Raw genomic sequence first — 21,193 nt, forward strand, 5'->3', positions numbered from 1 at the left:
TTCAAACGTCGCAAACGCCGTGCTAATTTTTGCGCGCACAGTTTTCGTCGTTTGGAATTTTTTTTAAAAGTAATGCGTGCCGCAACCGTGCGAATTGAACTATTGACCACAAAAGTACAGAAACGTCGCTATTTGTGCTTCTTATTTCGACGTCATGGCAAACTGCAGGCGGTCTGTCGTCCCATTCTTTAAACATTTGTGCGTGTGCCTCTGCGCTGTGCGAGTTGTCACCGAGAACGTATAGCAGCGCAGATTGTGCTTGTTGGCCGAGCACATTCCAAACACATTCGCCAGCACTCCGTCTAGGTCACAGAAAAGAATTTGGCCTCCATGTGAAATATGAGCAGCATGTTGTACATATCCGCCAAGCTTTTCGTTTCGTTCTGTAGCGCGCTAACAGGTAACATCTAAGCGAAACGCACTCTGTAAAAACGATGTTCACTGCTTTCTCCGCCGCACCCGCCGTGGTGGCATAGTGGCTGAGGTGTTGCGCTACTAATCCGAGTGCTTGGGATCTAATGCCGACCGCGGCGGCTGCATTTCGATGGGGCGGAAATGCAGAAACGCCAATGTGCTGTGCGTTTGGTGCAGGTTAAAGGACCCCAGATGGTCAAAATAAATATGGAGTTTCTTACTACAGTGCGGCTCATAATCAAAGCGTGGTTTTGGCCCGTCAAACCCCAGACTTGAATTTTGTTAACGTTCCCGCCACCTTGACCATTTTAACATGGAGGCATGCAATGCCGTTTCCTAACACTCAGCCAGGGCATTGGCCCCTTATAATGACGCCGATAGAAATGCAGGATGCGTCCAATCATCGGTTGTTTATCACTGCTTGTAGCGACGTTTGTCTTCTCAAACTGTGTGTGTGTATATATATATATATATATATATATATATATATATATATATATATATATATATATATATATATATATATATATATATATATATATATGCAGGGTGTTTCTGCTAACTTTAGGCCGAGTGTAAACTCTATGCCCTCTTGACGACGCGACTAAATGCATGTTGCTCCCTTTGGTATGTAGCGTGTCGCGCTATTTCTAAATATTGCTTAATTAGCTAATTAGTCAAGGATAATTAACCAACTTCTGAAGCAAGGAAGTTAGGAAAGAAATTCCAATTAGAAATTTAAGTTGCAGAGCAGTCGGCAACAAGTCCGAATAAGCAGGTTCTGTCTTTCTATCTGTTAAGTATTAGTGTTTTTCAGCTTACTGCGGATGCTCGCGAAATACAAAAAGCACCACGTGACATGCCCGCCTGCGAGTCATGATTGCACTGCTCCTAAGCCTTCAGCGCACAAACGAAAATATACCATTTAACCGGTGTGAACACCCGTCTGCTTATCGCCATCATGAACCGCAGCGAGGGAAGCACGTCACTGGCGATCAATACCACAGCCAACGCCTTCGTCACTGCCCTGTCGCCTTTTAAGCGGCAACACACCCTGCTCGATGGTATGCTCGTTTGGGAGCGCTGCACGCACGGCGCGCAAGCGGGTATGTCAGGTGATATTTTTTGTATTTCTCGGGCATCCGCAGTAGCTGAAAAACACTAACACTTAATAGATAGAAAGTTAGAAATTTCCTAATCGGACGTTTTGCAAAGTGCTCTAGAACTTTCTAATTGGAATTTTTCGCCTAACTTTGTTCATTCAGCATGGCTAATTTTCTTGACTAATTAGCTACTTAGGAAAAATACAAGAATAGCGTGACACGTACAAGAGTGAGCAACATGCATTTGGTCGCATCGTCTTATGGTGCATCGGCATATTTTTAAACTCTGAGTAAAGTTAGCTGAAACACGTGTATATACGTCTATGGTTCAAGTAACGTGAAACAACACCCTGTATATATGCAATGGTGATCAAGTGATCAGTAAAGCAACATATATGTGCAAAAGACGCACATATACATATGTGCGTGTGTTTTTCACATGTACTTCGAAACTCAATATTGCTCGTGACTCAGTGTTATTCAACAATAAGTTAACAGCATTTAGTCAACGACTTTATTGTTGGAAACTACTCAACAATGGTTCAATACTCAATACTTTTCAACAATATGTCAAAAGAATTTAGTCAATCACTTTATTGTTGAAAATTACTCAACATTAGCTCAATAATACTCAATACTATTCAACAATATATCTACAGAATATAGTCAACGACTTTGTTGTTGGAAACTACTCAACAATGGCTCAATAATACTCAATACTATTCAACAATATATCAAGATAATTTAGTCAATGACTTTATTGTTGAAAACTACTCAACAATGGCTCAATAATACTCAATACTATTCAACACTATACCAACAGAATTTAGTAAACGACTTTTTTGTTGTGAACTGCCCAACAACTTTACTGTTGAATTAGTGCTCTGTGGTTTCAATAATTGTTGAGGTATTGTTGAAAGGCTATTGAGTCAACAGTTCGTTAACAATATGCCAACAACATTTCAACAGTCATTTTCATAAGGGCGTGTCGTCATTAGGTCGTCGAGATGATTTCTTCGTCGTGTTCATCGACGGCGGAGGATCTTCGTCAGTTCGACGAACAGCAACCGCACCTCCATCGGTTGCTGCTTTTAGTTTTCCGGATATGGGCTCGCAGAGCGGCCCCGGGCTGGGCCGGTGTACGGTCCGCGCTGCGGCGACAGGCAGCGGCCTGGTGACGGCGAACGGGACGGTCGTCGAAGGCTCCATTGAGTAGCGGCGAGGTAGTCGGCGATATCACGTGGGCGCTCTCCAAGCTTTGGACGCGGCGCGTTGACGGCGAACCCTCTCAGTCCCATGTCGCGGTATGGGCATCGGCGATACACATGGCCGGCTTCTCCGCAGTGATAGCAGAGCGGCCGGTGGTCGGGGGCTCGCCAAATGTCTGTCTTTCTCGGGTAGCTGCGCTGGGCGACGGGTGGGCGCGCTGGCGGCGGCGGCGGTGGTCGGCGGAATTGCGGCGTTGCAGGGCCTTGGCGCGGTCTTGGAGGGTGACCTTGACGGCGGGCGACGGCGGCGTAGGTCATCGCTTCTGGCTGAGGCTGCGATGATTGTGGTTGTAACTCGGGAACTCCGAGCGATCGCTGAACTTCTTCTTTCACGATGTCGGTGATCGAAGCCACTTGGGGCTGCGACGAAGGCAGGACCTTGCGCAGTTCTTCGCGCACAATGGCCCTGATCGTCTCCTGAAGGTCGCCGGAATCCAGTCCTTGGATGGCGTACTGCGGAGTGAGCCCCTGGCGGTTATATTGCCGGGTGCGCATCTCCAGAGTTTTCTCGATCGTCGATGCCTCTGCAGAAAACTCAGCTACGGTCTTCGGCGGGTGACGAATAAGTCCTGCGAAAAGTTCTTGCTTGACGCCCCGCATCAGGAAGCGGACTTTTTTCTCCTCTGACATTTCCGGGTCGGCGTGCCGGAAAAGACGGGCCATCTCCTCCGTGAAGATCGCGATCGTCTCGTTTGGCAGCTGCACTCTGGTTTCTAGTAGTGCTTGGGCTCGCTCTTTTCGTACGACGCTTGTAAACGTTTGTAAGAAGCCGCTTCGGAACAGGTCCCATGTCGTTAAAGTGGCTTCTCGATTCTCGAACCAGGTCCTGGCGGCGTCTTCCAGTGCGAAATAGACATACCGCAGCTTGTCGTCGCTGTCCCAACTGTTAAACGTAGCGACCCTCTCATACGTCTCGAGCCAGGTTTCCGGGTCCTCGAATGTTGATCCGCGGAACGTCGGAGGGTCCCTGGGCTGCTGCAGCACGATGGGGGACGCTGGGGCTGCCATTGGGGTTGCCTTGTCCACAATCTTTTTGGTCTTCTCAGGTAGAAGTCCGTGCTCCGGGGGCAGTCCTTGCAGTCGGCGGCTAGCACGCTGGTCTTGGGCGCCGTTGGTTTTGTCGTCGGGCTTCGGGCTTGGATCGCGGCTTTGCGGGGGCGTTCGGTACATGAACGCACTAGCACCTCCACCAGATGTCACGTGGTAGTGACGTTAAAGAACACAGTAGCAGTACTGTGAAAGACAAAACTAGCTTTTATTGGGCGAACCTGTGCCCACAAAACAGGCTACACTTAAAGCGCAACGATAGCGGCGAACACAGTCGGCGATCGTCGAAAATCTGATCTGCGGGTCAAGCGCGTCGGCTTTTATACAGCAATGTTCCAGATTAAACGTTGGGACCCGCATGCCTTCTAAAATGTTCTACACCATTCGTGTCAAGCGATGAAATCAGACAACACAACGTTCGGCGACAACAGACAGCGGATAGAAGCATCGATAACTTTCCAGAAACTTCGGATACATGCAGGCGCGTCCCGCGCTGTGCGATAACATTTGTTCGGCGGCAAAACTTGTCGCCCGATAACGACAAGTACACGTGTCAATATCATTGGTCTTGTTTCCATCGTTTGAATACAGTTTACCGCCTCTTTTTCTCGCACTTTATTATGACTCTGGTTGTCCGTTTAAGCTTTCTTTGTTTATGTATTTTACTTGTAGAATACTTTCCAAGGTTTCTACATGGGGCATTGAGTAAGGGAGGCATAGAGCCAAGTAAACCCATAAAAAGTGGCAATCTCGAGACAATATTAAGGTAAAAAAAGGAAAAATCACCAGCCACGGACACAGCTAAAGAATTACACAAACATATTAGCGACATACAGCTGTATATCAGGACAATAAAAAAAAACAACTCTATAAGATTATAACAAACGTATTAAAAAATTATGGGGTTTTACGTGCAAAAACCACTTTATGATTAGGAGGCACGCCGTAGTGGAGGACTCCGGAAATTTCGACCACCTGGGGTTCTTTAACGTGCACCTAAATCTAAGTACACGGGTGTTTTCGCATTTCGCCCCCATCTAAATGCGGCCGCCGTGGCCGGGATTCGATCCCGCGACCTCGTGCTCAGCAGCCCAACACCATAGCCACTGAGCAACCACGGCGGGTAACAAACGTATTACATACAATGCAAGGAAAAAGTAGGAAAATTAAAACCGTACAGTGAGTTGGGTGAGTGCCTGAATTTTTCATAGTCTCCGCAACTATGTTATGGGGGTGGCTGTTCCAGAGCCGCATGGCACGCGGAATTGCAGACTAGTTGAACGCTTCAGTTTTACCGTAGATGCGCGTGAAGCTGATTGTGTAATCTGTGTGACGTGTGCGATGACGTTTGTAGGCGTAGGGGGCGTTCGTTAGCGTGGTGACAAAAGGGCGCGACGATTACTTAGCAGCTGAGGTGAAATCTTTATTTGAGTTACGCTAGGATGGTAGTCATAATGCCAAGAAATGGAACGTGCGGCTCTATTTTGGATTGATTCCAGCATTAAGTGATCTTGGTGGGGAGACCAGACCAGAGCGGTGAACTCAAGCAGCGGGCGAAAAATGCCAGTTTCCGGATACACGTAGGTGAGTTTCGAAAGTTGCGGCATAGGTAACCGAGTGATCGAGAAGCACTGGCACAGACGGTGGCAATGTGACAAATGTGAAATATACCTCAACTCACAGCTCTAAAATCAAAACGTATTAATTCATACCTTTTCTTCCTCTATAAGGTTGTCGACGGCCTTATATATTGTCTAACGCTTCTTGATCATGTGCAACTTCCCGTACCGCAAAAGTATACCAGGCAGCATTCCGCCTTTTCTGCGTGCCCATGTTGCATTAGAGACTGTTGTATGGCTCGACTCCAAAAAAATATGTAACAAGTATTCTGCCTGCATTCACGTATTTCAGAGTTCATTTCCTGTGTTTTGTATATACGCAGATAATCATGTTGTATTAACTCCCTTTTACGACCGCTTCCTCGTATTCTGTTTCCCTATGTTTGTTTGTCGATCTCAGACTGTTTTGTATACCACATTTGTTTTCTCTGCATTTTTGTCTCGCGAATTACTTGTTAATTGCACCAGTATAGACTTCGTAGCTGTTCCTGGGCACTATATTTGATTGATTGGTTGATTTATTTATTTATTTATATTCTTTCTTGCGGAGGTGAAAGGGACACAAAGTAGAAAACTGGCAGTGAAAACATGGTGGCAAAGCGCATTCAGCACTCGCGTCATGAAGCTATCTTTCCCAATTTCGTCCTGCCATGACAACTGGCTACCATGTAGTCAAGAGAAGCCTTACCCCAAACTTTCGGCAATAGACTCCCAGGTACTGGTAGTCGGTGATTTTCTTTGGGAGGGTGAGGAGCACTCGGGCATTTTTGTAGGCCTTCAAGACCGCCGAGCTGCAAAACGAGAATGGTTTGCTACATCACACTGCTTGTCCTGGTTTAACAATGTTTACACGGTGAGGGCCAGCGCACTGCACGCACACACACAAACGCATGAAGGCCACCTGTGCAATCTGTAAGGTTGACACCCCAGTCGGCTCTCCTCTCTATAAAAGTATCATCGCGTCATAGTGCACACTTACTAATGTATCATGTGCTACATGTGTAACCAACAGATACAGCCGGCCCTAATAAAACTGATTTATTCTAGGCGAACCTGGCGATGCGAGAGAACTCAAGATGCTCGACATCAAGAGCGCTCCTTTTCATTTTCGCACATCCAGTGCCGGTCATGCGATTCTCCTCCGAGGAACCAGCTCTCGGTGTGGTGGCGCGTGCGGTTCGGCGTTGTTGTGCGGTGCACTTGTTTAGTGTGGCAACTTTTTGGACCACGTGAAGGCGTCTCACAACAAGTGCCAATACAGCGGGCGCATCAGTCCTTGTGTAATGACCGTCTGTTGGGTTAGGCTCCGCCGAGAACCGTTTTGCGCGCATTGGCCCGACACGTGGTACTAAGCAGACGCCGGCTTGCGCAAACTGATACCCGCGCCTACCCACGGAGCAATGGTACTGTGCTGATGTGTTCTCACTGTTCGCCGGAAACTCGACGCCGTCGGGCTCCTGCACTGCAGGCCGCCAGTCGGTCATCCACCCGCCTGCACAGACGAGCCGGCGACGGTGTGTCTCCGCTCGAATATTGGTCACGATGGACGCATGCTATTAACTAGCATATACGCTGTGCCATTTTGCTAACGCATACATGAAGCTTGAGATGCTGACGTGGGTGTCTTTTAAAGGAACAATCGCTTTCACGGTGCATTTCTGCTGCTTTACTGTCGTTTACGGGGTGTTTCTTGTGCGACACAATGACGGCAGGTCCTCTTGAACAATGAGGTCCCGATTTCTTGTTTTCCGCGCTCGAACTCTCCCCAGACGCCGTCGCTAATTGCGTCAATGCTAAAAATGAAATCGGTGAATATGTATTTATACGCTCACACGTAACTTAATCAGAAAATGCACGTGAACGACACGCACGGAAATACGTAGCAGAATATTTGAAAGCAATTCCAACAAATCAGGGTGGAACACACTGCTGTAGATATATTTTTAAAAATTCAGTATGAAGTACTAGCTTAACAAACACTGCCTGAGCATTGGGACCTCACACACTGTGTTGGTTTGGGGGTCCACTTCTCGGGCTTGGTGAAGTAACATAGTCCGTGGGTAGCATACGCTGCTGTGAACCTCTCAACCAAGTTTCGCTGTTGTAGGCGGTGCGTGGAGCTCGAAAGCGGATCGCGAAGTCACCTTTTCCCTCAAATGCTCGCTTTTCAACAGGAGGCCCTCTTCTGGACGCTTTATTTGGTCATCCCCTTAGGCGGCTGCTATTCGCCAGTAGCTGACATCAAGCTGCGGTCGGCTGCATGTCGTAGATGCCGCGGCCGCCGCGGGGTGCCGCCACGAGTCCATTGGCCAAGCGCACTGCGGCTCGCTGGGCACAACTGCGTTTGACTTGTGTTTAGCGCGTCGTTAGCACCAAAGGCGGCAGTCGTGGCCTCTACGCTAACATCCAAAACGGAATTTGAACTCGGTGCCACGGTGACATTCACGAAGACCAAGTGTTGTGGGCACGCCCCACTGAGCCGTATACCCTTCGCAGTGCGAGGCATTGAAGAAGGAACGGGAGCACAGCGGAGGCCGTGTTTGACTGCCCATAACTCCGCTTCTGCTGAATGCACTGAAGGACTTTCCGCGGCAAAGTTTTTCTGAAATAGCCTATTTTCACTAATAAGGTCACCCTGCCTGTGTGACCTACTTACATGTTGCCATACCGTAACCTGGCATTCTGGCTACCTCTCTCGCAACGTTAACGTTATATATATATATATATATATATATATATATATATATATATATATATATGTGTGTGTGTGTGTGTGTGTGTATATATATATATGTGTATATATATATATAATCTCCTTGACAATCCAATTTCTTCGTTCCCACAAATATTCCAAACGTCTGTTCCTTATTCCGACTGCTGACTCATAATCAACTATCAACAGCAACGAAAGGGTGACGCTCCCTGCGGTTCTGGTTGGGCGAATATCTACACATTTCATTTCAATGTGCTGAGCAACCTCCGCGTGATTTTTGAGCAGATACGCGCGTCAGCTTGTTGCGAAAATTTGCGGCTGTATGGTTTTGTTCTCAAGCACGAAGCTTGAGGCCTCAAAATCAAAGGAAATACCCTTTGTGGTATCGTAAAATTTTTTCTCATTTCTTTTCTTGTTTCTTTGTAAATCTCCGTGGAATTTGTGTCTATCATTTGCACCAAATTCACCATCTCTGTTTCTCTCACTTGTTTACGTCTCTGGGTTGTCATCTGGTACTTCTAATTACTCTCTATTTGGCTGCCAGGTTATTTGACGTCTTCCTCCATTCCACGTCTGCGCTTTTCAGGTACAGATATTCGTGCACTCCAGCCACCCATTTTATTATCATCCATGTTCCTTAGTCGTTCCATAAAACTAATTGACGGTTTTGCGTGCCATAATAACATCGTAGCAGGATACTTCGCATAAATTTTGGCCAGCAGGAATTTTTTCACGTGCCCCTAAATCTAAGCGGTGGAGACGTGAAGCTGGGTAGGACACCGGGCTTCTAATCTGAAAGTCGTAAATGCGGATAATCCTTCAGTCCGCGACATCTTCAGGCTTGGACTGGAACCTGACACCGACAAAAAGAAAAAACAAATTGCCGAGAGCCAATGGGGCTCTACTGGTCCAGGTGCAACCAAATTAGGAAGGCCCACTAAGCTACAACATACACTCCCTCACCAGAACACGAATTGGCCTTCCTGGTGCAGTATTCAACCACTTAATCCCAAATGACTCATTCAATTAACCAGTGGCCCTCAGTTCCGAGCAGCTGCGGAGTACCTGACCAAGGCGGTGGCCAGACCTGCAACGCAGTTGAGGGTGCTAAGAATCACTGACGTAGAGGTAATTTGAGATCCTGCAGTGGACTTAAAAAATAGCTTGATAAAAAACATGTAAGTGCACTGTTGTTTTCTTCATTTCTCCCACATTAAGTGTGGTTACCGTGGCCGGGATGGAACTTACGACCTCGAGCTTAGCAGCGTTACGTCATAGCTACTAAGTTAGTGCAGCCAGTGGAAAAAAAAGGTAATTTTCCTCTTACTTCGAAAATCCCCCACTGTACTGCCTTATTTCTCGTTGTTCTGCAGGCCCCAATGCCAATCGGCCCCTACCCCTTGATCAACTTTTAACCCCAGACCTGATTGCCAGTATAGAACAGCGTTTCCAACCGTTAGAGCTGGCACTACCACCACCACCACCATTTCCAACTTCAACATCAACAAGAGCAGCAGCCATCACCACCGCCTATTTCTGGCTACTGTAGGGCGTAGGCCTTTCCCAGTTACCGCTGTCTTATGCCTCCTGATCAACCCCTGCCTACACGTATCTTATGCATGTGAATTTCCAATTTTGATCGCACTACTTTGTTTTCTGCCGTCCTAGACTGTGTTTTCCTTCTCTTGGCACTCATTGGGTAACTATAATTACCGTGTCTACTGTAAATGAAAATAAACCAACATGGGAGTTTTTAACAGGTGACGTGCCCTAAAAACTCCCCAATCCTTGAATGTTTGGAACCAATGTTTGGAAGCAATACCACAGCATTTCCTCGTTTCACTCCATGGCTAGCTGCGGGAGGATAAAGGCAACATGACATGATTTTACTTCACTTCAAAATCTTGTTCTCCTGTGGAAACTCCGCACAGGGAGTTTTAAAACACTCCCCCCACCGTAACAGGTTGGTCACATGGCGCTTCACTGTATTTTTTTCAGTCCCTTTTCACGAAATGTATTTCGCGCCGCAATCAAGTATACCTTCTCATGACGCTGTGCGCCGCGCCAGCGACCGGCCGCGTTCGGCGGACTCAGTATAGCGCTCATGGCCGACGGTTTGTTTACATCTGTGAAGTGGCGTTCCGTGCCAGCTTATCGCCCATTTTTTTCCCCCGAATTTCTTACCAGAGAGTGTTATGGGCGTCCCTGAAGCTTATTGTATTTCAGTTTCATGTGCGTTACCTATGATTGCTTTGCTGACAACGATGAATGCATGAACAATGTTTTCAAGTGCGGAAAAAAGCTTAGGTATACTTCGAAGCTGCTCACTGACTCGTGTTGTCCGCTCTGCTTTCTTCTTACCGTGCTTTCGTGTTCCGCGACCTTGGCTTGTGTACTTCTGTCCGTAAAATGCAACTTTTATCTCCTTGTAAGTCTATGCTGACAACGTCAGGTGTAATGTTTGAAAGGACTGCGTAGTAATGGGGGCATCAGCCACTGTTCGAGCGACAACGTCCGAGCCGCACATGAATGGCATGTTCCGAGTTCGTTTCGATGCTGTGTTGCCAGTGAGAAAGACCGGAGCGCAAACAACAGTTTTTATGTATCTGTGTAAGTATATCCACGCCCAAGAAAAACGGCAGAGTGTAAGTCATCATCATCATCATCAGCCTACTCATGTCCACAGCAGGACGAAGGCCTCTCCCTGCGATCTCCAATTACCCCTGTCCTGCGCCAACCGATTCCAAATAGCACCCGCGAATTTCCCAATTCCGTCTCTCCATCTAGTATTCTGCCGTCCGCTACTGCGCTTCTCTTCTCTTGGTACACATTCTGTTACCCTAATGGTCCAACGGTTATCTGTCAGTGGAACATCATCTATCAGTGGAAAACCTATCAGCGAAAAACGGCGCTGCGTAGGTCATTATATGACCTGCCCAGCGCCATTTTATTCTCTTAATGTCTATTAGAATATTGTTTATGCCCGTTTGCTCTCTGATCCAAACTGCTCTCTTTCTGTTTCTTAAAGTTATGCCTAGCATTCTTGGTTCCATCGCTCCTTGCGCGGCCCTTAACTTGTTCTCAAGCTTCTTTGTCAGCCTCCAAGTCTCTGTGCCGTAAGCCAGCACCGGTAAAATGCACTGAGTGTATACTTTCCTTTTCAATGATAACGGTAAACTCCCATTCAGGAGCTCCCGATCTCTGCCGTATGCGATCCGACCCATTTTTCTTCTTTGAATTTCCTTCTGATGGTCCGGGTTCCCTGTGATTATTTGACCTAGGTAAACGTACTCCTCCACTGACTCTGGAGGCTGACTTGCGATCTTGAACGCTTGTTCCCTTGCAGGTTATTTATCATTATCTTTGTCTTCTGCATATTAACCTTCAGTCCCACTTTTGCATTCTCCCTGTAAAGGTCCTCAATCATTTGTTGCAACTCGCTTGCATTGTTGCTGAATAGAACAATGTCATCGGCAAACCGAAGGTTGTTGAGGTATTCGCCGTCGATCTTTACTCCTAAGCCTTCCCAGTTTAATACATTGAATACTTCTTCTAAACATGCAGTGATTTGCATTGGAGAGATTGTGTCTCCTTGTCTTACCCTTTTCTTTATAGGTATCTTCCTACTTTACTTGGGTCGAATTAAGGTGGCTGCGGAATCTCTAAATATATTCTAGTGTATTTACGTTAGCTGTCTCTACTCCCTGAATATGCAATGCCTCTATGACTGCTGGTATCTCTACTGAATCAAATGCTTTTTCGTAGTCTATGAAAGCCATATAAAGACAGTTATAGTACTCTGCGGATTCCTAGATAACCTGGTTAATGGCACGGATATTATCTATTGTAAAGTATCCCCTCCTGAAGCCAGCATGTTCCCTTGGTTGACTGAAGTACAGTGTTACCCTTATTCTGTTGGTGATAATTTTGGTAAGTATTTTATATAATACTGGTAGTAAGCTAAAGGGCCTATAATTTTTCAATTCTTTAACGTCTCCCTTTTTGTGGATTAGTAGAATGTTTGCATTCTTCCAGCTTTCTGGGACCCTTGCACTTGATAGACACTTCCTATAAACAGCCGCCAGTTTGCATAGCATTATGTCTCCTCCATCTTTAATTAAATCGGCTGTTATTCCATCTTCTCCTGCCACTCTTCCTCGTTTCATGTCTTGCAAGGCCCTTCTGTCCTCACCGCTAGTCATAGGAGGAGTTTCTGTATCCTGTTCTTACTGTTTCCAATTGAGGTATCCTGACTCCTCTAGATATTGTACAGGTCAGTATAGAATTCATCCGCTGCTTTTACTATATCTTAGAGATTGCTGATGGTATTACTCTGCTTATCTTTCAGTGCATACATCTTGGTTTGTCCTATGCCAAGTTTCTTCCTCACTGATTTCAGGCTGCGTCCACTATTTTACGGCTTCTTCCGTCTTTCTCATGTTATAGTTTCGAATATCCCTTATTTTCGCCTTCAATGAATGGATTTTTATTGTTTAGTGGCGCAAGGGCCAGGTATGGCCAAAGAGCGCCATGACTGATAATGTTTTGCCAAGCGCTGATTTGTGAGTTGCGATGGTGGGATGTAACATGGCTGTAAAATGGCCTAAAATCAATCCGTATCATAGAAGCGTAAAATGATATATAGTATAAAATTATGACAGTGATACATGTCTGTGGATATAGTACGCGTGATAAGTGATCATGGCGCTAAAATGCAAGAATATGGAAATAGCACCTATGCCTCCGGAAGGCCTTTGAGCCCAAAGGCTGGGAGCCAGGTGTGTTCTTTTAATGCAGCTACCGCAGCAGAAACCTCAGTGAAGAGGCCGTGCTACGGATTTCCTGGTGATATAACATGAAAACTACGCATATCTTCTAAAAATTTGAACAACGATGGATATTTAAAGAGAGGTTCTATACCTATAATCTATAAAGGATGAAGTGGAATTTCTTGCCGGTGTGGTAATGGGAAATGCTTTTTCCTATTAGCGTCTAATTCAGTGTATTGCAGCAGGATGTGAAGCACGGTAAGTGGCTCACCACATTTATCACACGTGGGTGGATCAGCACTGGACGAGAGGTATGCGTGTGTGCTGAATGTGTGTCCTATCCTGAGTCTGCAAAGTGTTACTTCTGTATTGCGGTTCTTTGATACCGGCGGCCAGTTGCCAAGATACGGCTTGATAACATGTAATTTATTGTCTGTTTCTTTATCTCAGAAGCGGTGCCAATCCCTTAGCTTTTTTCTTATTGAGGGCTCGAGGTCCATTACTGGGACAGTCGTGGAAGTGTCTGCAACGTTCGCGTGGACGGATGTGGCTAGCTGGTCAGCTAACACGTTTCCCACTATATTTCGGTGCCCCGGCACCCAGCATAAGACGATATGCTGCTTGGACGCATAGGTGGTTAGTAATGCAGAGTAAAGAGAAATAATTGCAGGGTTTTGATATTTCTTGACAGTTTTCAAAGCATTTACGACGCTCAAAGAGTCTGTATGTAACTGCCTTGGGGACATTAAACTCTTTAATGTGTTTAATGGCGGCCAATATCGCGTAGGTCTCTGCTGTGAAAATATTTGTGTTAGGGTGCAGAACACCGGCATCCGAAAAGGATGGACCGACCGCTGCGTAAGATACGCCAGAATTACACTTCGATGCCTCTGTAAAGAACTCAGGGGAGGAGTATTTGTGCTGTAATTCGAGGAAATACATTCGTATATGCGCGACAGGCGCGCGCTTTGTAACAGCTACGAAAGATATATCACAGTCTATTGGTTGCCACTTCCACGGTGAGGGCCGTATAGCAGGGGACATAAGGTGGTATTCAAGCAGTGGAACCCTTGTTTCTTCAGCCATGTCTCTGACATGCAGTGAGAAAGGCATTGCCACTGTGGGCCGGTTGCGCAAAAGTTGACAACTGGACAAATCGTTTATGGTGGAAAACGCGGGCTGCGCCCTGTTTGCGTTCACTCTCAGAAAATACATGAAAGACGAATATGTTCTCTGCAGATGAAGTGATCACTCATCCGATTCAACGTAAAGGCTTTCCACTGGGCTTGTTCTAAAGGCGCCTGTGGACAAGCGAATGCCCAAGCGGTGAACAGGGTCTAGCATCTTCAGTGCAGTTGGAGTAGCCGACTGGTAAACCATGGCTGCAAAGTCTGGTCGTGTGCGCATGAGGCTTTTATACAAGTTGATGAGACATTTTCTATCACTGTCCCAAATTGTACGTGAGAGCACCTTTAAGATAGTCATTGTTTTCATACATTTGTTTTTAAGATATTTTATGTGCTGTACAAAGGTTAGTTCCGCGTCTAAAATTATGCCTAAAAATTTATGTTCCCTGTTTACAGGCAGACGCTCACCATGCAACTCAATTTCAGGATCAGGGTGCAGGCCTCTTTTTATAGAGAAAATGACACAAGTGCTTTTTTGTGAGTTCAGTCTGAACCCGTTCTCATCAGCCCATTTGGAGATCCTGTTAAGGCCAAGCTGGACCTGTCGCTCACAGAGTGCAAGAGAACTTGATTGAAAACCTATCCGCATATCGTCAACATATGTTCAATAGAAGATGTTATGTGGTATGTGTATACGAACAGAATTCATTTTTACTATAAAGAGCGTGCAGCTGAGCACCCCGCCCTGCGGCACTCCAGTTTCCTGCACAAATTTCCGTGAGAGAACATTGCCCACTCGAACACGGAATGTCCCATTCGACAGATAACTTTCGATAACATGGAAGATATTGCCGTGTATACCTAACTGTGAGAGGTCTCTCAATATCCCAAACCGCCACGTTGTATCATAGGCTTTCTCCATATCTAAGAATACTGATCAGAAAAACTGCTTATGGACAAAAGCTTCACGGATACGCGCCTCGATACGTATGAGATGGTAAGTGGTGGATCGACCCTCCCGAAACCCGCACTGGTATGGGTCGAGCAAATTGTTTGATTCGAGGAAGTGTAGTAGGTGACCTTAATTCATTTTTTCGAATACTTTGCAGAGGCAACTTGTTAATGCTATAGGTCTGTAACTTGATACAGAGGAGGAATCCTTTTCGTGCTTCAATGTTGGAATTACAATAGCCTCCTTCCAAACAGAGGGGATCTCGCCGGAAGACCATATAACGTTGTAAAGGGAAAGGAGGGTTTTCTGTGTTTCGGATGGTAGTTGTTTTAACATCTCATATATTTCGCGGTCTGAACCTGGGGCGGATGTTGTACAGCAGTTCAGTGCTGCCTGCAGTTCTGCTTTGCAAAATGGTTCGTTGTACGGCGAGCTTTTTGCACATTTCCTTTCTAGTTTTTGCTTCTCCATTCGTGTTTTGTACTTTCGGAATGTTTCGGAGTAGTGTGAGGAGCTGGATATGTGTTCAAAGTGTGTGCCAAGAAAGTTGGCTTGATCTTCCAGGCTTTCTCCGTGGTTATTTACTAAAGGCAGGGAATTAACTAAAGCCCATTAACTTTTTTCACTCTATTCCATACTTTTCGCTCATCTGTGTACGAGTTGATGCTTGATATAAACTTCGCCCAGCTCTCTCGTCTTGCTTGTCGGCGCGTTCTTCTTGCCAATGATTCGACATGTTTAAAGTTTTCCAGGTTTTCAGCTGTTCGAGAATCGCGAAATATCGCCCACGCTTTGTTCTGGTTCCTGCGTGCTTGCCTGCAGGCATCGTTCCACGAGGTAACACGCCGTTTAGAACCCATGCCGCCCGCTTGAGTAATACACTTAGAGGCGGCATCAAGTATAAGCGCTGTAAAATATGTGACAGCATCATCCATGGTTGTACCGGACATCTCAGTCAACGTCATGTGAGTAAGAGTTCGGTACCGTTACCAATCGGCTCAGTCAACCTTCCACCGAGGGACCTGCGGGAGCAGTTGATCTGGTTCCGTCGTACTTAAGATTATTGGGAAGTGGTCACTGCCATACGGGTTATTGAGCACACTCCATTTAAAATAAGCTAAATGCGTCGGCGATAAAATGCTAAGATCTATGGCAGAATATGACTTGTTAGCCAGGTTAAAATACGTGGGTTCCTTTGTATTCAAGAGACATGCTCCAGAAGAAAAAAGCTGCTGTTCAATGACGCAACCTCGCGCATCACAGCGTGAATCGCCCCACAAACTACTGTGTGCATTAAAATCAGCGAGGATCAGATAGGGCTCTGAGAGCTCATCTATTAATGATTCTAATTCGCGTCTGTGAAGCTGCTAATATGGTGGTATGTACAAAGAACAGATGGTAATGAGTTTATTTAAAAGTACGGCTCGAACGGCGACGGCCTCAAGGGTCGTTTGGAGCTTCAAATGCTGACACGCTACACTTCTATCAGCAATGATGGCTACACCGCCAGATGATGCGACAGCATCCTCGCGGTCTTTCCTGAAAGTCATGTATTGCCGGAGGAAGTTAGTATGCTTAGAAGTTAGGTGGGTTTCTTGAACACACAGCACTTTAGGTTGAAACTTAGAGGATTTTTTGGACGTGATCTAGGTTTCTTAATAGTCTTCAAGGAAGGAAGGAAATCAACTTTATTCAGGTCCTGCAGGCCACGAGAGCTTTGGGCTCTCATGCTTCTTCAAACTTGCGTTTGTCCTGTTCGTAGTTTACGTGAGCTTGCGAGCACGGCCAGAGTAAATGATATACGTTAAGGGATGGATTGCAATTGGTGCAATGAGATTTGTCGTAGAGCTCAGGCATGTAATGGTGTAATCTGTTTTGAGTCTTCTAACATTCCACTGTATGACGTCATCCATGTTTAAAAAGAAATTGTGCTGTGTCTCAAAAGTGACATAAGTTTACAGAACCTTTGTTAGGCCCGGTAATTGTTGTTTTCTCTTTTTTGGAGCGGTCGAGAGAACCTAACCGCTCCTTCGACGCTACCTGCGCCATTTGGCTTGGACCTGTGTCCATAGCCTCTTGCGAGGCACTAGACACCCGCTCCAGAAAGCGACGTGTGCGTGGCGTAGACTTCATTTCAAGCGATGAAGTCTTCGTCCCCACCGGGCCGGAGGTCGACAAGACCCCTGGGGCCTCTGCGGTGCCCTGGCTGCTGCCGGAGTTTGAAGAGGCCACTGGTGTGGACAGTTTGAGAGATGGCAGGGCAGCGCTGGCTGCTCGCACCGTAGGGGCGGGTGGCGCTAGCCTCGGCACGCTAGGCGTGGTCCGGGCTGCCGCCAGAGGCTGTTGAGATGCCGCCCCCGTTGCACCACTTCAGCGAAAGTTGTTTTCAGTGAAACTAACGAGGAAACCCTTTGTCATGCTTCACGGAATGTTATGTTCTCCTTAAATTTTACAGTGATTATTTCCTTTTCTTTCTTCCAGGCTGGACAAGCTCTGGAGTATGCAGGGTGACTGCCGTCGCAGTTCGCACAATGTACCTCATTATTGCAGTCGTCAGCGGAGTAACCGGTTGTGCCGCACTTTGCGCACATAAGTTGTCCTCGGCAGCTCTGGGATGCGTGACCAAATCGCTGACATTTGAAGCAACATCGCGGGTTCGGAAAGTAGGGTCGAACAAGAAGTTTTACATAGCTGGTTTCAAGAGTCTCGGGTAGAGCAGTTGAGCTGAAAGTAAGTATTAATTGCTTTGTTGGGATTTCATTGTCATTTCGTCTGATTTGGATGCGCTGCACATGGATTACACCTTGGTCCTTCCATCCATCCAGGAGTTCTTCATTAAATGTCATTAGGTCTTCATCTGATACTACGTCTTTTACTGTATTCATGGTTCGATGTGCGCTCACAGAAACAGGGATGTTACCAAAGGCTACGAGGTGTGCGAGTTTGTTGTACTTTTCCTTGTCTTTTAGCTCGAGGAGCAAATCCCCACTTGCCATCTTTGTTACCTTATAGCCAGCTCCAATGGTCTCTTTGAGGCACTTGGTCACAAGAAATAGTGAAATTGTTCTAGCTTTTGTAGATAATTGTTCGCAGTGAAGGACGTGGAATTTCGGGAAAATTTCTTTGCTTTTTGGAATGAATACAGAGGTTGCGTCGGTGCGTACCCTTTTCGAGGCCCGATCGGGTGAAAACGGGTTCGAGCATCCCATAGAAAAAGTGATTTGTTCGGCAATGGCGTCTGCCACCCACCACGGAGCCCAACAAGGGGACGTGGCAGAACATGTAAACAAGCCTGCACAGCGCCAGCAGTATGCCGTTACTATAACCCAATATGGTATACCCAAGGTAGGACAGCCACACCGGGTTAACCCTTGCCGCCAGGAAAAGTCCAAGTGAATGAGAAAGATGAGGAGACAGGAAAGATCAAAAGTGGAAGAGAAAGACGAAGATGAGGATAGAGAGAGACAGGAAAAGGTGACTGCCGGTTTCCTCCAGGTGGGTCAGTCTGGAGGTGCCGTCTATGTGAAGCAGAGGCCAAAAAGGTGTGTTGCCTCCGCCGAGGGGCCTTAAAGGTCCAAACACCCAGCATCGGCTCAACCCCCCGGATCCCCCTTTCCCCAGACACGGCTAACCCGCACCCGGCTACACGCGGGAGGGTCCAACCCTCGTGTGCTCGGGTACCTCGTGTCGCAACACACCAAACGCCTGCTGACGCAGACGCCCGTGCGGGGTTATTTTCGCCTTGTTTATCAGTTTTTACAGTTCCGGAATTCTATCTTATCTCTTGAGTTGGACACCTTGATTCTTTGTCGTTTCTTTATTAAGTCCTTTGTTACTTGGGAGAGCTTGCCTACTGGTTGTCGTGGTGCCTTGCCTCCTACTTCAATTGCTCCCTCTGAGGCCATCCTCGTTACGGTTTCATTCATTACCTCTATGTCATCATCATCATCATCTCTCTCTTCTGAGGCTGCATATTTGTTTGCAAGTACCAGCCTAAATTTGTCTGCTTTTACCCTTACTGCCTCTAAGTTGACCTGTTTTTTCTTGACCAATTTTACTCTTTCTCTGTTTAAATTGGGGTGGACCGTGGCCCTCACTAACTTGTGATCATTACATTTTACCCTACCTATTACTTGAACATCCTGCACTATGCTGGGATGGGCAGAAAGTATGAAATCAATTTCGTTTACTGTTTCACCATTACGGCTTTTCCAGGTCCATTTTCTGTTGCTACGTTTCTTGAAAAAAGTGCGTATTATTCGCAGCTCATTACTTTCTGCGAATTCTGCCAGCATCTCTTCTCTAGCGTTTCTAGAATCGACACCATAGTTGCCAATTGCCTGTTCACCCGCCTGCTTTTTCCCCACTTTTGCATTGAAGTCTCCCATTACAACTGTATACCACGCTTTCACTTTTCTCATCGCTAATTGAACGTCCTCATAAAACTGATCTAATTCCTCATCGTCGTGGCTGGATGTTGGAGCATAGGTTTCTACTATCTTTAATCGATACATTTTATTGAGCTTGATTACGACTACTGCTACCGTCTCGTTGGTGCTGTAGAATTTGTCAATGTTGCCTGCTATTTCTTTATGGATTAGGAATCCTACCCCGGGAGACCTCTATGGCAGAGTACATGGCCGTTATTCAGCAATGTGTAAGCCTCACCAAGTCTTCTAATCTCACTAAGGCCGATAATATCCCAAACAATGTCTGATAGTTCTTGGAAGAGTCCTGCTAAGCTTGCCTCACTGCTAAGTTGCCTCAGAGTGTAACTACGTACGGTAAATAAGCTTCTTACTGAATCGAATTGTTATCGTGGAGTTCTGATCACGGCGTTACTTCCGATACGGCATTAAGTTTGTGCACTATCCCAGACACTGATTTAGGAGCATATCTGCTGGCTCCGGATGTGAGGATTCGTTCGACAGATCAGCGATGCAGCTCTGTTTCACGACCGAGACATAGCTTGGACGCTGAGCAAGTAGTGCGGTCAAAAATAAATGTATGACTACGCACTTTTCCGTGTTATGTGGACTGCTGCGCGTCGGTGATGTCGGGTCGGGATCAGTGATGCTCTGTCTGTCCACGGCTGATTTTCAAACATGTATGTGCACCATAGATAGCTTTCGCAGCTTGAATTCGATCAACAGAAGTGTCTCTGCATGCATTTCCCTTTTCGATCACAACTACGGAGGCTGCTCTGGCCTACAGACAGCAGTTGTGTAAGGCTACCAGCGTCTGCGGTAACTGGAATAAGAGTGGAGGGCCTTGATTCGACCAATTAATTTTACAGGATACAAGTAGGAAGCAGGATGTGCAGTATCAGGGTGTAACTTTGTCTCATATTAAGCCTCACTGGTCCGCTGACGTCAAAGAAATTAAAAACTGCATGTTCACTGACATGGTAAAGGTGACATCTGCCAATATTCAGTAGTGCAGAAGCTTCAAATGTATTTCTTAGTTACAACCTTGTGAACCAAACAATAAAATAATTGCAGAAATTAATTGTTGATTAAAATGTAGAGGTAATAAGGAAACGCAAAATACAAGCGGACGAACAGACAACTCTTAATCTACACATACCGTGATAACGCGCCGCGGCGGCCGACGGTGTAAAGAACCAGTGAGCGTAAACAGCTTGAATGAGAGATACATTTGTAAACTAAATTTTGTGGTATGAATAAATACAAGAATCATGCTCACTGGAAGAACAAGACTTCCTGTTGAGAACGTCCTTGTTGTTATACGCCAAATGTCGGCAGATAATGCCAGTCCATTTGTTACGTGTACTATACGATGGATACTAATGCAGTCATTGCTGTAATATTCCATCGTACGAGGTCATAAACGGCCGAATATGGACAGTGCTGTTTCAAAGGCTTGTTAACTCGAGCGGTTTCCCTAATTTCCTACAATGTTCTCAAAATATGTGCAAAAATATTAATTGAAACTGCGAACTTCTACTACCACGCCATATGTGTAAATAAATACACCGTCAGGCAAAGACATGCATCTATTGCAAAACTATAACGTCAATCAAGGCCTAGAAACAAAACCCTACCTGCCGTTCTCGTCAGGAACTTGTTGACCCTTATCGTCGGGTTCCTTGCCGGTACCAGCCCAGAAGAAGGCCTCTGCGAAGGCAGAAAGGCACTTTACGAAACACTCTACTCAGTGG

The 21,193-nt window shown here is 46.2% G+C and overlaps 1 protein-coding gene across 1 annotated transcript in view; it reads right to left on the reverse strand.

Annotated features, from left to right (window-relative positions):
* LOC139054426 (protein Skeletor, isoforms B/C-like) overlaps window positions 1-21,193 on the reverse strand; it is a 358,514-nt gene that overhangs the window by 138,370 nt on the left and 198,951 nt on the right. The window contains exons 3-4 of the mRNA XM_070531375.1: window positions 21,077-21,149; window positions 6,140-6,242 (exon numbers count right to left, since the gene is read on the reverse strand). Of these exons, the coding sequence (XP_070387476.1) occupies window positions 6,140-6,242; window positions 21,077-21,149 (176 nt within the window). The remainder of the gene's footprint in view (window positions 1-6,139; window positions 6,243-21,076; window positions 21,150-21,193) is intronic.

Source organism: Dermacentor albipictus, chromosome 1 (assembly GCF_038994185.2).
Source record: "Dermacentor albipictus isolate Rhodes 1998 colony chromosome 1, USDA_Dalb.pri_finalv2, whole genome shotgun sequence".
NCBI classification, from domain to species: domain Eukaryota; kingdom Metazoa; phylum Arthropoda; class Arachnida; order Ixodida; family Ixodidae; genus Dermacentor; species Dermacentor albipictus.